We start from the raw sequence: 14839 nt of genomic DNA on the forward strand, positions 1-14839 counted from the left end.
AAAAAATAAAAATAAATAATAATAATATGTGGATATGGGCAGCCGTTATAGCATTGGGGCCCATGGAGTTAAAGAGGAGGAAATGGCTTGGTAACCGTTGACATGAAACTCGAGCCATTAAAAGATGGGTCCACGAGTAAGAGCTAGCTTAAGCTCATTACTGGTTGGTAATTTGAAACGAATCTCCAACCATATAAAGAATATTTTGTTTTTTTCTTCAACTGAGGTGGATTTTACCATTCACCTCTTTTCGGAACCTAACATCTTCGTTGGTACTCATTTTACGCTCCAACTAACGTGGTATGTCACAGATTGAGTTGATTACAAAAGTAACTCGAATAGAGTTTGTAATGCTGTACATTGGTTGGGGAGGAGAACAAAACACTCTTTTTAAGGGAAATCGAAAGGGAAAGTTTAAAGAGAACAATATCTACTAGCAGTGGAGAATCTGAGTCGTTACAAATGATATCAGAGTCAGACACTAGACAATGTGACAGTTTTTTCGTTGTTCCTCGAAAGGGGTAGACACGAGGTGGTATGCCCAAAAGGGTGGATTTGGTGAGGTCCCACATTGACACGAGGATGCTGAGTGTGCCTTGAAGAAGGTAGATTGTGATGTCCCACCTTTGTTGGGAAGGTAAACGATGTTTTTTTTTTTTTTTTTTTTTAATTATTTAGAAAAATTACATTTCACCGACTTTAAGGAAAGAATTTTGAAATTACTGAAATGGCTTACAACTTGCCACATCTCTATATATAGTGTAGAATTGGAGCTTGAAGGTTATGTCCACTAAAACTATCAATGGCTTCCTTAACCATTCATTCTTCCACCGCCGTCTTCCCCGCCCATCCTACTCCCACTACCACCCTCTCCTTCTCCGAGAGCGACCAAATCAAGCCATGGACTCACTCCCCCACCGTCTATGTCTTCCGATCCCCCGCCGTCCCCACCTCTGCCGTCGTCGACTCCTTGAAAAACTCCCTCTCCCAAATGCTCGTCCCTTACTACCCTCTTGCTGGCCGCCTCCACTGGATCGGTGGAGGCCGTCTTGAGCTTCATTGCTGCAGCGCCGGAGCTCAGCTCATTGAAGCCTCATCTACTGCGACGCTCGACGATTATGGCGATTTCTCTCCCACTGATGCTCTTCGAGAGCTCGCTCCGAAAGTCGATTATAGTACTCCCATTGAGGAGCTGCCCGTGCTTTTGATTCAAGTGACGAGATTTAGCTGTGGTGGGATCGTGATCGGCACCGGCATTTCTCACATTCTTGTCGATGGAGTCTCGGCGATTACGTTTATCAACTCGTGGGCGAGCATTGCACGGAAGGAGAAGACGGTGGAGAGTATTGTCCAGCCGTTTCATGACCGGAGCGTTTTGCAACCGCAGAAGCCATTGCGGTCGCCGAGGTTCGACCACCGTGAATACGACAACCCTCCATTTCTTTTAGGTTGCTTGGATGCTAAGGTATGTTTAACTAAAAATGGTGATAAATTATTATAGAATTTGATCTTTTTGTTGAGAATTGAGAGAACCGTCGCACCCACATGTTGACTTATTAAGAGGTTGATCATGAGTTTATAAGTAATGAATAAATAACAAAAGTAAAGTTACGAGTACTTATGCTCAAAGTAAACAATATCATACCACTGAGTAGAGTCGTGATTCCTAACATAGTATTAGAATCATACCCTGGTTAAGCCATGTCAATAGAATCCTCAAATTATGTCTAACACAGAAATTGTGAATCGGGAAGATACGGTCAAAAGTGACTCAAGTGTTGAACAAAGGATGTAATTTGTTCGAGAGCTCCAGAGAAGAAGTCAAATCTCGATTAAGGGAAAGTTGTTTGAGATCTCCATAGGTCTCGGGCTCTAAAAGAATCGAGCCTCAATTAAGGGGAGGTTGTTTAAGAACTCCATATGTCTCGAGCTCAAGAGAAGGAGTCAAATCTCGATTAAGGGAGGCTGTTTGAGAGCTCCATAGCTCTCAGGCTCCAGAGAAGGAATCAAGCCTCGATTAAAGGGAGGTTATTCGAGAGCTCCATAGGTCTCGGGCAAAGAGAAAGAGTCAAATCTCGATTTAGGGAGATTATTCGAGAGCTCTATAGATCTCCGAGAAGGAGTCAAACCTCCATTATGATAATTCAAACACCATTACTTTTGTTTCAATATATTAATACATTACTATATTCCCAACAGGAGGAGCGAAAGAAAGAATCCATACCCACATTGCTGAAACTTTCCAAAGAACAAGTTGAAAAACTCAAAAAGAGAGCAAATTTGAACCTAGTCAATCGACTCGACGAGCTACCATCACGACCATACACTCGATACGAGACTATTGCAGGCCATATGTGGGTATGTGCATGCAAGGCCCGTAGCACCGGCAACAACTCCCAACCAACAATGGTCCGAGTCGCAGTCGATGTACGACGACGACTTGGAACACCAATCCCCAACAACTTCACCGGAAACTCAACTCTAGTAGCCGTGACACCAATGTGTCAATTCGATGACCTAATATCTCAACCATTGAGCTATGCTGCAGGAAAGATTCGAGAAGGAACATGGAAGATCACGGACGAGTACGCGAGGTCGGCACTAGACTTCCTAGCAAGTCAAGAGGACATCAGCTGGGTCAGAACCTCGTACCACACAAAAGTTAAGGTTGAAGCTCCATTTTGGGGCAACCCCAATTTGTCTTTGGGAAGTTGGATGTCGCTGCCATTGTATGAGGCGGACTTCGGCTGGGGGCCGCCGTGTTATGTGGGGCCGGCGACATTGAATGCCGACGGGAAGTCGTTCATCATGCCGGCGCCGGGCAACGACGGTGGGTTGATTATAGCTATACGGCTGCAGAAGAAGCACATGGATGATTTCAAGAGACACTTTTATGAAGATCTGTGATTTGAATCAATTGGTAGATTTTATTGTCGTGTGTCGATGTGTTTGAGGTTGTATTTTTGTTTTTGTTTTTGTTTGAGTGTATATTTTAATTATCCATCTAGTGTTTTAAAAGGGTCACTTTTTTTTTATGGTGTCTACAATAGTTTGATATTGTCTCTTAGAACTCGTTTCTGTTAGATGAACACGACTCTCCACAATAGTATGATATTGTTTGTTAGAACTCGTTTTTGTTAGAAGAACACGACTCTCCACAATGGTATGATATTGTCTGTTAGAACTCGTTTATGTTAGAAGAGCACGACTCTCCACAATGGTATGATATTGTCCACTTTGAGTGTAAGCTCTCTTGGCTATACCAATGTAGATACTATGCTTTCGAGGAGGTTTGACTCATTTTCTTTTGGAGGGCATGGGTTTGATACCATGTTAAAATAATATGACTCTTCACAATGATATGATATTGTCCAATTTGATCCTAAGCTCTCTTGGATTTGCTTTGTACTTCCTCAAAAAGCGTGATGATTATTCCCTAAATTAGCCCATGTGTAACTTTCATCATCTAACAGTTTCCCTAAACTTTGGCTCGACATATGTTTTGTATTCCAATGCATCTTCTTGGCTTGATCAAATGATTCACGACTTGTTTCCTCCACGATCGTCCCAATCTTTTCGATCACCTTCATGCAGCATCGACGTTCCATGGGGTCATCTTCGACTCACCCTTGACCTCTAATACAAGTTGTCTGTACAATGATGACTTACTTTTAGATGGAAAAAAAAAAAATAGCACGTGACTGAGTATTTAAAAATACCGAGTGAGTAGTTCCAGTGTTGGGTCAAGAAATGAAATATAATATAAGCGGTTGTTTGTAGACTAAACATTTGAACCAAAATTTTGAAGAAATGTTACGTGCATACGTGTTAGATTTTATAGGAAATTGAGATTCTAAGTTACATTTCATGGAATTTGCCTACAAACAACAGCTTTCATGAAAAATGATATGGTACCGTTCTAAGCTTAAAGACAACTATTGATATGATACCCTTCGAAGCCTTATACGAAAAATGGTGCAGGTCCCTGATGTGCTGCGATGAGGTAGGTGAACGGGAACTATTGGGACGAAAGTTAGTCTAAGCTACCAATGAGATCATGCAAAAGAACAAGACGAGGATGTGCATGACTCAAAGTAGACAAAAGAATTATGTCGACCTAAGGCGTAGGAACTTGAAATTCGAAGTAGGCGACAATGGGTTCTTGAAATTGGCTCCGATGAAAGGCGTCCAAAGATTTGGATGAAAGGAAAAATTGAACCCAGGCTTCTTCTAACCCTTCGACATACTACATCAAATCGGACTAGTAGCGTACGCACTAGTCCTACCACCGTCCCTCTCTATGGTGCATGACAAACTTCACGCGTCCATACTCCGAAAGAACCTGACCGACTTGATTTTTTTATAATATATTCTAAAAATAAATAAATAAATATTTTACCTACTAATATTCTACTTTTTTTTATTAAAAATAAAAGTTTAAATAAACCTAAAAAGAAAATAACTCGAACGAACCCAATCCAAAAAAATTTATGGTTGAATTCTGACTGATTGAACTAGGTAAACTCCTTCACTAGTAATCGCGGATCAGCATGCCGCGGTGAATATGTACCCGGGCCCTGGGTATGTAAGCTGTGTATCTGGGAGGAAGTGCAAATCTGGGCTTAGCTCTTTCCTGAACCTCGACTTCTCTCCTGAACCGGAACATCATCAAATACGGCTACTGAAACTGCTACTTCCGAATCCCTACTTTGCGTCTACAGACAAACAATCTAAACAAAAGAGTGGACTCTTCTAGTGCTGACCGTGGGTGACAGCCTGCACTATGAGTGCTTGCAGCTCTGCCCGAAGCGCTTGCAGCCTCCCCATCCTCGACGCGTTGTCTGCAAAACGAAGATCATTTGCTTGGCGAATGAAGTTTTAAAAATGATTGTTTGGGCTAAAAAAAATTACAATAGGAAGAATTGGATTAGGTGAAAATTTTCTTAAACGGATTCTTGAAGTGTTCGGTGTAAAGTTTAAATATTTTTTTAATGTACAAGGTTGTCGTTCTTACGCATGTCTCCGTTCTTACGCTTTTAAATGATATCAACTTGCATGTAGTAATGAATTTAAGTCAATTAGGGTTTTAGAAAGTCGAGCCATCTGTGATATCCAATCAGTTTTTACACCTTAGAGAGATCTCGATATTGGATGAATGAACAAAAACAGCTACCATTAAAAACATTGTTATTATTATTTTTACATTTTATTAGAATGATTGTAACAACTAGATAACTGCAAACCGATATTATCCTCGTATAGTTTTTAAAACACTTTTAATGTTTTGTTCTCCTCTACAACTGACGCGAGATCTTACATTTTGAAGAAAATGACTCACATCACGTGCTTGTTGGTAGGTTTTAGAAAATCAGAAAGTGAAGAGAAGATGAGAGAGCACCCGATCAAAACGAGTTCAAATCACATAATTCGAGAGTTAAATTTTTATATTTGAAAATTTCGGGGGTCGAAAATTTTCATAAAGGGTTTAGTTTTGGGTTATTGTAAAAAATAGCCCCTAAATCTTTATATATATATATATTTTAAAAGTATGAAAAAATATAAAATTACGTTTATACCCTTGCTCGTAAATATCTTTATGATTGAAAAGTGACCAAATTTGATTTTTCAGTCGGGATTGTTTGAAATTCATGAATTTTAGCGAAAATCATCATCATTTTTTCAATTTAAATCGTTTGAATTTTCATGACTGAAATTCGATCATTTTTTAAAATTATTATATTGTGACCGATGAATATTTGATATTTACTTTTTTATAAGATTTTAATTATTAATATAATATATATGGTAGATGATTATAATTTTTTTTTTTTTTTTAAAAAAAGAACAACCAGACAACTAAACTAAACTCAAACCGTTTGAGTTGAGTCGGATCTCGGGTTATGAACTCTATTCGAGTTGTTCTGAGTCACTAATATAAAATGCTATTTCAATGTTCGGGTTAGTTTCACTAGACCATATATTAAAAAAAAAAACAATTTTATTCTTATTTATAAAATTTCATCCATAATGTAAATCTTTCAATAAAAATTCATAATTAACATTTTAATAAATTTAGTAAATAAAAAATTTGTTGATTGAAAGTAATTAATGGTGTAAAATATTAATACGAAACAAAATAAACATTTAATTAATTTATTATCTTTTATCCATATCAAAAAAGTCAACGGATAAACCATATCTACTTTCACTCGCGTTGACTTCCGATATCCTCGGTCAAGATTTTAAAATCTCAACCGAACCGGACCGGAATTTGAACCCGAAATGGAAACCCGAACCGGAAACCCAAATAAAAAAGAAAAAAAACCCTTATTTTTCTTTCTCAATAAAGGCGAACTTCTTCCCTCCCTTTGGGATTCGTTTGGAGGCGCCACAAACCCTTCGTCTTCTTCACCTTTCTCTCTCTGTAATTCCATCCCCAAAACCTCCAATAATTCTCCATCCATGGCTGCCGATCCCGCTCAGCTTCATCAACTCGCCGTACTTCTGGGTTCCGATCGCACCCACTTCGAAACCCTAATTTCCCATCTCATGTCCGCTTCCAATGACCAGCGTTCACAAGCCGAGTCCCTCTTCAACCTCTGCAAACAAACCCACCCAGATGCGCTTGCTCTCAAACTCGCCGATCTTTTCCACCCTTCAGCTCACCCTGAGGCGCGCACCATGTCTGCCATTCTCCTCCGTCGTCAACTCATTCGCGATGATTCTTATCTCTGGCCTCGTCTTTCCCCTTCCACTCAATCTACGCTTAAATCTGTATTGCTTTCTTCACTTCAGACGGAGGAATCTAAATCTATTTCCAAGAAGTTGTGTGATACTATTGCTGAGCTTGCTTCTGGGATTTTGCCCGAAGGGGGATGGAATGAATTGATGCCGTTTATTTTTCAGTGTGTTACTTCTGATAATTCTAAGTTGCAGGAATCTGCGTTGTTGATTTTTGCGCAGTTGGCTCAGTATATTGGAGAAACCCTAATTCCGCATTTGGATACGCTTCACTCTGTGTTTTCGCAGTGTTTGGGTTCGTCTAAGACTGGCGATGTCAGGATTGCGGCTTTGGGTGCTGCGATCAATTTTATTCAATGTTTATCCAGTGCTTCTGATAGGGACAAGTTTCAGAATCTATTACCCTTGATGATGCAGACATTGACTGAGGCTTTGAATTCAGGCCAAGAAGCCACTGCCAAAGATGCGCTTGAGTTGTTGATTGAATTGGCAGGGACTGAGCCCAGATTCTTGAGGAGGCAATTGGTTGATGTGGTTGGTTCCATGTTGCAGATTGCAGAGGCGGATTCCCTTGAAGAATCCACTAGACATTTAGCAATTGAGTTCGTTATAACGCTTGCCGAGGCTCGAGAGCGAGCTCCTGGGATGATGAGGAAGTTGCCGCAGTTTATAAGTAGATTGTTTGGGATACTCATGAATATGTTGTTGGATATCGAGGACGATCCTGCTTGGCATACTGCAGATACTGAGGACGAGGATGCAGGCGAGACCGATAATTATGGGTTCGGGCAAGAGTGTTTGGATAGACTTTCTATTTCATTGGGTGGAAATTCTATTGTTCCTGTTGCCTCTGATCTGTTTCCAGTCTTCCTCGCTGCACCTGAATGGCAGAAGCACCATGCTGCACTTATTGCAATGTCACAAATTGCAGAGGGTTGCTCAAAGGTTTTAGCCCTTGCTTTGAATTTTCATCTTTTCCTTTGCTTTACCTTTTAGATTGCCTAAAGTTTGCATTTATTATACTAGCTTTATTTCATTGTTATATGTTTAAGGTGTTGTGGTGTTATTGGATAGATTAAGTTGCAAATTATCAATTAAATTTCGAACACTTGAGGACTATATGTTATATTATTGTATCTATCTATCATCATCTGGGCTATTATTTGTCGTTGATTACTTACAATCTGGTGATCTTAGAGCTTTGATTGTTTGTCTTGCTACTAGGTGCATTAGTTTGTCATCTAACCACATAGTTCTCTCTATTTGTGCAGGTAATGATAAAGAATCTTGAGCAAGTACTCTCTATGGTTTTGAATTCATTCCAACATCCGCATCCACGTGTACGATGGGCAGCCATTAATGCGATTGGCCAGTTGTCTACTGATCTTGGCCCAGATTTGCAAGCTAAATTTCACCATCTAGTTGTGCCTGCTCTAGCTGGAGCTATGGATGATTTTCAAAATCCACGAGTACAGGTTTGTATACTCTATCCTTATGAATTGCTGCAGCCGGTTAGTCATTTGTTCTACGAATATTTTATCTTTTGTTGTTCTATGTGGTCAGATAACATTTTCTTATGTTGAAACTTGTCACCACTACATGATGAGCTACATTCTGTTTTTTTTATGAAGTCGATTAGAAAATTAATCTTTTTAACTAGGTTAAGTGATGGATATATGCGACGTTTTGTTCCTTTGGCTGTTTCATTTTATTTGAATTAGCAGTCCTTCAATGGAATTTTTCTTGCTTTTTTCTTTTGAAAACAGTGCACAGTATATTACTTTTCCTCTGAGTTAACATTGCTCTATTTTTCTCTCTTTAATCTTACAGGCACATGCTGCCTCAGCAGTCCTCAATTTCAGTGAAAATTGCACCCCAGATATTTTGACGCCTTACTTAGATGGAATAGTGAGCAAACTCCTTGTACTACTGCAGGTATTCTACTAATGGAGGAAGCTTACTTTCAATTTATAAGATCAACATTTCACTACTTGTTACTTCAAATAAATCATTTGATTGAAATTTCCTTTTCCTGCTTCTGAGAAATGTTATTTGTTTGTTTTTGAGGTATAATGGTGATGCATCTCAAGTTCTTTCTTTAAAAAGTATTTTTTATGTGTAGTTGCATTTGTTGCAAATATGGTGTGATTTTAGTATTTCATATACTTTTTGTTAATGTGCCAATCATTTGTCTGCATCTCAGAATGGAAAGCAGATGGTTCAGGAGGGTGCGTTGACAGCTCTTGCATCCGTTGCTGATTCTTCTCAGGTTTGTTTACTCTTAAATCTTTTTTAAATATTTTGTCGCTCTTTTGTTGTGGGTATGTCAAGCTTTATTTTTTACTTGGACAGGAGCACTTCCAGAAGTATTATGATGCTGTAATGCCTTATTTAAAAGCTATTCTTGTAAATGCAAGTGACAAATCCAATCGTATGCTTCGTGCCAAATCCATGGAGTGTATCAGTTTGGTTGGCATGGCTGTTGGAAAAGACAAGTTTAAGGATGATGCCAAGCAGGTTATTTTCGATAATATTTATCCGTTGTTTGCTTACTCTATTTAGCCTTGTGTTATCTTAAGTGAATTTTGTTATCGTGAATGTTGTTGTTGTTGTCTTTTAAATCAAATGGTTGTTCCAATCAATGTTTCTGCATACATAGTGGACTTGAACATTTTATCATCTATGCCATTTTGAAGGTCATGGATGTTTTGTTGTCACTACAAGGGTCTCCAATGGAAGCAGACGATCCTACAACCAGCTACATGTTGCAAGTAAACCTTTTATCTCTAATTCGATTTGTTGTATGAATTTGGTTTAAATTTATTGGTCCAAAAAGATAAACAATAATTGCTTACCTCTTTTGCAGGCATGGGCTAGACTCTGCAAATGCCTGGGACAGGATTTTCTTCCTTACATGAGTGTTGTGATGCCACCTTTGCTTCAATCTGCTCAACTGAAGCCTGATGTGACGATCACATCTGCTGATTCAGATGCTGATATTGATGATGATGATGATAGGTTCGGTTTTTGACTTTTTGTTTAGGTTTTAATAGGAATGAAATCAATTTAAATTCTAGTGAGTGTACCCTGCAGTATTCATCCATGTTTTAGGTTCCTTTTTTCTCGTTTATTTTTTTAAAAAATGGAATACATCCAAGACATTGTGGAAGCATACTTGTTATCTTATGTTAACTAGCATGTTTAATGTAATGTCATATTTTGTGCTACTTTTCTTTTGGGTGTGTTCAAATTTTCACCAGTTTTCAGTTAGTTCTTTGATCAAGGCGTTTCTTTATAAAAAAAAAATAAAAGTTGATTGTCTTTATTTCAGCATTGAAACAATAACTCTCGGTGACAAAAGGATTGGCATCAAGACTAGTGTTTTGGAGGAAAAAGCCACTGCTTGCAACATGCTATGTTGCTATGCTGATGAACTAAAAGAAGGATTTTTTGTCTGGATTGATCAGGTTGCTTTAATGAATTACACTTTCGATCTTCTAATGTAGCCTGTTGTTTACTGCTGTACTAATGATTCTTCTATATTACATAGGTTGCTCCCACTCTAGTTCCACTCCTTAAATTTTATTTCCACGAAGAAGTTAGAAGGGCTGCTGTTTCAGGTAGGTAGTTTGTTCTTTTTATTCTATATGCGTTTGTTCTACTTCAAATTCATTGGAAGAGTTTTATTTAAATTACCTTCTTTACACTTGTTGATTATTATTTATAAAGCCATGCCGGAGCTCCTGCGATCAGCAAAATTGGCTGTTGAGAAAGGGCAATCTCAAGGTCGTGATGAATCCTACGTAAAGCAGCTGTCAGATTACATTGTACCAGCTTTGGTGGAGGCATTACACAAGGTTCTTATTGATTAGATTTGTTCCTGCAGGGATAGATCTTTATACTTTCAAATTGAAATCCACCTTTTGTTATTTAGTGCTCTTATGTACTCGAGAGTGAGGAATGCTAAGTTATGTTTTTTTTTCCGCAAATGGTTTACAGGAGCCTGAGGTGGAGATATGTGCCAGTATGTTGGATGCATTGAATGAATGCATACAGGTTAGTATGATGAAGTTGAGATGTATATCTTCATCGCTAAACAAATATAGTTGTCAAATATATTTTGTAAAAATGAAATAATGTGTGCAGGAGTGAGAATCATGTGAGTCAATGATCAATCTTTCTATATCTGTTACGAAACTAGTTCGGTGCTTCTGCAGCCTTAATCTTTTCCCTCCTCTAGCTTAGGAATTCGAGTTGTTCACTAAGAAAATTAATACTTTAGGAACTCCAATATGAGTCATTGAGTCTAAAAAACTAACAAAATCTATAAACCTTTACAGTTCATAGCCACCCCATACATATGTGATATGTCACTCCAATTTGATTACAACGCTTATGTATATCCATTAAATAGGTCTTTGTGTTCTATTTTCCCAATTCTCATTGAGCAAGGAAATGCTAATCTATACCCTAAGAATTCAATTTAACTATACCATGTTGTTGAGTTTTTCTTTCTTTCTTTCTTTCATTGGTCTTGTTTCTTTTCTTACTTCATTTATTTCTTTTCTCCTTTCTGCCTTTTCTGGTGGTAGTTGGAGGGATTTGGAAGATACTCAGCTGAAGTTAGCTTGTTTCACCCCGAAGTATGAATCATATGCATTGCTGAACTAAATATAACCTTTTTATTCTGTTAGATCTCTGGACCACTTCTTGATGAAAGCCAAGTAAGGTGCATCGTGGATGAGATCAAACATGTCATCACTGCTAGTTCAACAAGAAAGCATGAAAGAATGGAGAGGACAAAAGCAGAAGATTTTGATGCAGATGAGAGAGAATTGCTGGACGAAGAAAATGAGCAAGAGGAAGAAGTTTTCGATCAGGTAACTCATTGTGATGGATATGCCATCTTATGCTACTTAGTAGTTTTTTGAGGTCTATTTGAGGATCAGTTTGAGAATAAGGTCGTATACCTCATTTTTGTATTTTGATCAGGTTGGTGATTGTTTGGGAACTTTGATCAAGACTTTCAAGGCCTCATTCTTGCCTATGTTTGATGAGCTTTCATCTTATTTGACACCTATGTGGGTAAGTTTCTTGAAAACTTTCATCTTTCTATAACGTTTCATAACTTTGATATTAAAAAATAGCCACCATTCTGAATATACACGAGTTTTTCATTCTTTACGATTTTTGTTCAAAGACTTCTGTTTTTATATATTACAAAGATGTCAAGTTGTGGGCACAAAGTAGTCAATCACATCACTTGATAAAAATGACATAGTTTGTTTTTGAGTTGGCGATTCCAAAATATGTTATATATCAGGTGAGGCTTCTCCCATTTATTCCGTCAACTTCATCATTCACTGTTTATAGCTAGACCTCAAAAGTGAATGTTGTGTTCTTTTGATTTGCAACTCGGACATATTGGGTTGTGGAAACAAATTTATTTTTTGAAGTGTATCTGAAAGTACTTAACCTCTAATATTCAAGATATTCGGTTTGCAGGGTAAGGATAGAACAGCAGAGGAGAGGAGGATAGCAATATGTATTTTTGATGATCTTGTTGAGCATTGCCGTGAAGCGGCCCTCAGGTAATCATTTCCTCGTAATTTACTCTCTTATGAGCATTTTATCTTAATTTTTCAAATGTGAATCAGGTATTATGATACCTACCTTCCTTTCTTGTTGGAGGCTTGCAATGATGAGAATCCTGATGTCCGTCAGGTTTGTTCTGCCTTTGAATAACCGTAAGCGATGATTTTCTTATTACCTGACAAGCTTTATCTAATTCAGCCAGTACTCTATTTACAGGCCGCTGTTTATGGTATTGGTGTCTGTGCCGAGTTTGGTGGATCTGTGTTCAAACCACTTGTTCAAGGTTGGCTTCATTAGGACCTCCGTCGTCTTTTGAGTTGTCGAGTTCCCTTCATTTTAAATGGTGGATGAACTTGTTGTCTTTTCTTTCTTTTGTGCAGAGGCCCTTTCCAGGTTGGATGTTGTGATACGGCACCCTAATGCACAACATTCTGAAAACATCATGGCATATGACAATGCTGTTTCAGCTCTTGGAAAGATATGTCAGTTCCACAGAGATAGCATAAATGGATCTCAGGTTTGTGTCTGTCTTCAGTCAGCATCTCTTTCATAGTTTTTAAACTAAATTCATTCATATTCATTTCAAATGAACTCGCTCTTTCTTTTCATTTAGCGTAAATGTTTAGATAGAGATTTTATGATGGTGTTTTTTCAGTTTATATTCGTGCATTTCTGTGAAATATGCAAAACACCATAATCTGGATTGTCTGTCTAGGTTGTAACTCAAAAGAACACGTTTATATTTACCCCAAACTCTGCGAAGCTATCCAATGGATCGATTGCTCAACCGAAATACCTCAAGTTTAGGCTTTTCGTTGTGTTCTCGTTTGTCATAAAACATGCCAAGTTCGAAACTCGTATTCTATTTATTGCATCAATGGATCCTGTTTTGAACTACAACGCTTTTACGGCATTTGTATAAGTAGTTTGTACACTTATTTCTGTGTCTTATTTGGCAGTTGGTTCCTGCTTGGCTAGGCTGCTTGCCTATCAAGGGTGATTTAATTGAGGCAAAGATAGTGCACGATCAGCTCTGTTCAATGGTTGAAAGGTAGAAGTCTTGCTTCCACAAGACATTGTAGCATTCAATTTTATTCGCCTAATTCATTGCCTGATGTTTTCCTCCATTTAATTAACAGGTCCGATAAAGAACTCTTAGGTCCCAACAATCAATATCTTCCCAAAATCGTTTCCATTTTTGCTGAGGTATGTATATATGTATGCTATATCTTAAAATATGGTGAAAGTAATTGCCCGAGTACACGAATGTTTTGTATGCTTTGATTTCTCAATTCTTGGGGCGCTGTTGATTTAGGTTCTATGCGCGGGTAAGGATCTTGCGACGGAGCAAACTGCAAGTAGAATGGTAAACCTTTTGAGGCAGCTTCAGCAAACTCTACCACCCTCCACGCTAGCATCGACCTGGTCGTCTTTGCAACCACAACAGCAGCTTGCACTTCAATCAATCCTCTCATCCTAGTGTAATTTGGATTGCCAAGACAGGTCATTCTTTGTTCCAGATTGTTGTGTCGAATCCTGAATTGGTTGGTTACATCTCTTGAATGGGTTGGCTGTGTGTGTTTTCTGGTATTTTTGGAAGCATTTTACCCCAACAATGTCATCCCTTTTTGCATTGCTCAAGCACAGTGGTGGTCATCCCTTGAAGAAAGCTGCTGCTGCTCCTGCACTGGCGTCGAGTGTTTTTATCGTCCCGTAATTTATTTAATATTTTATTTTTTGTGCGCTTGTTTAAAGCATCGATTTTGCACGGTCTGAGCGCTACGTTATAGAGTTGATATATAGTTTGTGTATAGTACGAAATCATTGGTGAACCAGTTCCTACTCTCAAGGAAAAGAGTGAAGCAGCAAGCAAAACAATGTCGAGTGGTTATTTGTTATTTGAGGCTTTGAAGTTTTGGAGAAGAGTGAGGTCGAAGCGTCACGTCTTTGAGCTCTAAAAATTTAAGAAATTATTTGTTTGCCACAATGTCTTGGTTTTTGTACCTAATTTTTTTTATATTAATTGCTTATTAGGTTATTACAATGTGTTTTGTGGAGACTTGCCCGGAATAAGAGGTAGAATCTCTATTTAAACGAAGAATGGGGGAGTGGAGACCCGCTCACAATGGGATATGGAATCCCAATTTAAATACATAATGGTGAGCGGGGACGGGGACGGGGACGGGGACTTGCCCATAATGTGATATGAAATTTAAATGGAGAACGAGTGAGTAGAGAGAAAGGAAGGTACTACTGCGAGATCACAAACGTGCTATTCTTTCGTTTAGCTTGGAATGACTCACTTTGGTTCAACCTTCTCTATCTCAAGCCGAATGACGGCTAAGAACAAGAATAACTACGTACACATGGGACCTGCCTCGCCCCATGAACATCTCTATTGATTTGACTCAAAATTAAATTAATTCAAATGACGATTCTACCCTTTTCTAATTTTGAGGTTTTTTTTTAATCCAACATTTCAAACGAGGATTGATAGGTGCTT

General features: G+C 38.3%; 2 protein-coding genes across 2 annotated transcripts; both read left to right on the forward strand.

The window, feature by feature from the left end:
* Positions 1–789: 789 nt before the first annotated feature.
* LOC111478230 (spermidine hydroxycinnamoyl transferase-like) lies at positions 790–3081 on the forward strand. The gene is made up of 2 exons (XM_023122398.1): positions 790–1465; positions 2200–3081. The coding sequence occupies exons 1-2, from the start codon at positions 803–805 to the stop codon at positions 2905–2907; spliced, it is 1371 nt and encodes a 456-aa protein (XP_022978166.1). The 5' UTR covers positions 790–802; the 3' UTR covers positions 2908–3081.
* A 3381-nt stretch (positions 3082–6462) lies between these two features.
* Positions 6463–14320, forward strand: LOC111478165 (importin-5-like). Its single transcript, XM_023122309.1, has 20 exons — positions 6463–7686; positions 8013–8216; positions 8572–8676; positions 8945–9010; positions 9094–9258; positions 9438–9512; positions 9608–9759; positions 10073–10208; positions 10292–10361; positions 10471–10598; positions 10741–10797; positions 11436–11621; positions 11734–11826; positions 12247–12332; positions 12399–12465; positions 12553–12619; positions 12717–12853; positions 13296–13387; positions 13476–13542; positions 13652–14320. Exons 1-20 carry the CDS (start codon positions 6463–6465, stop codon positions 13814–13816), a joined length of 3342 nt encoding a protein of 1113 aa, XP_022978077.1. The 3' UTR covers positions 13817–14320.
* Positions 14321–14839: the final 519 nt, after the last annotated feature.

This window comes from Cucurbita maxima, unplaced genomic scaffold, assembly GCF_002738345.1.
Source record: "Cucurbita maxima cultivar Rimu unplaced genomic scaffold, Cmax_1.0 Cma_Scf00004, whole genome shotgun sequence".
Lineage (NCBI taxonomy): Eukaryota > Viridiplantae > Streptophyta > Magnoliopsida > Cucurbitales > Cucurbitaceae > Cucurbita > Cucurbita maxima.

Excerpts from the sequence above, each read along its gene's own strand:
- LOC111478230 (XM_023122398.1), top strand. The coding sequence starts at position 803 with ATGGCTTCCTTAACCATTCATTCTTCCACCGCCGTCTTCCCCGCCCAT. Across the intron at positions 1,466-2,199 it reads TAGGTTGCTTGGATGCTAAG|GAGGAGCGAAAGAAAGAATC; the intron begins GTATGTTTAACT and ends TATTCCCAACAG.
- LOC111478165 (XM_023122309.1), top strand. The coding sequence starts at position 6,463 with ATGGCTGCCGATCCCGCTCAGCTTCATCAACTCGCCGTACTTCTGGGT. Across the intron at positions 8,217-8,571 it reads TTCAAAATCCACGAGTACAG|GCACATGCTGCCTCAGCAGT; the intron begins GTTTGTATACTC and ends TTAATCTTACAG. Across the intron at positions 12,854-13,295 it reads ATAGCATAAATGGATCTCAG|TTGGTTCCTGCTTGGCTAGG; the intron begins GTTTGTGTCTGT and ends CTTATTTGGCAG.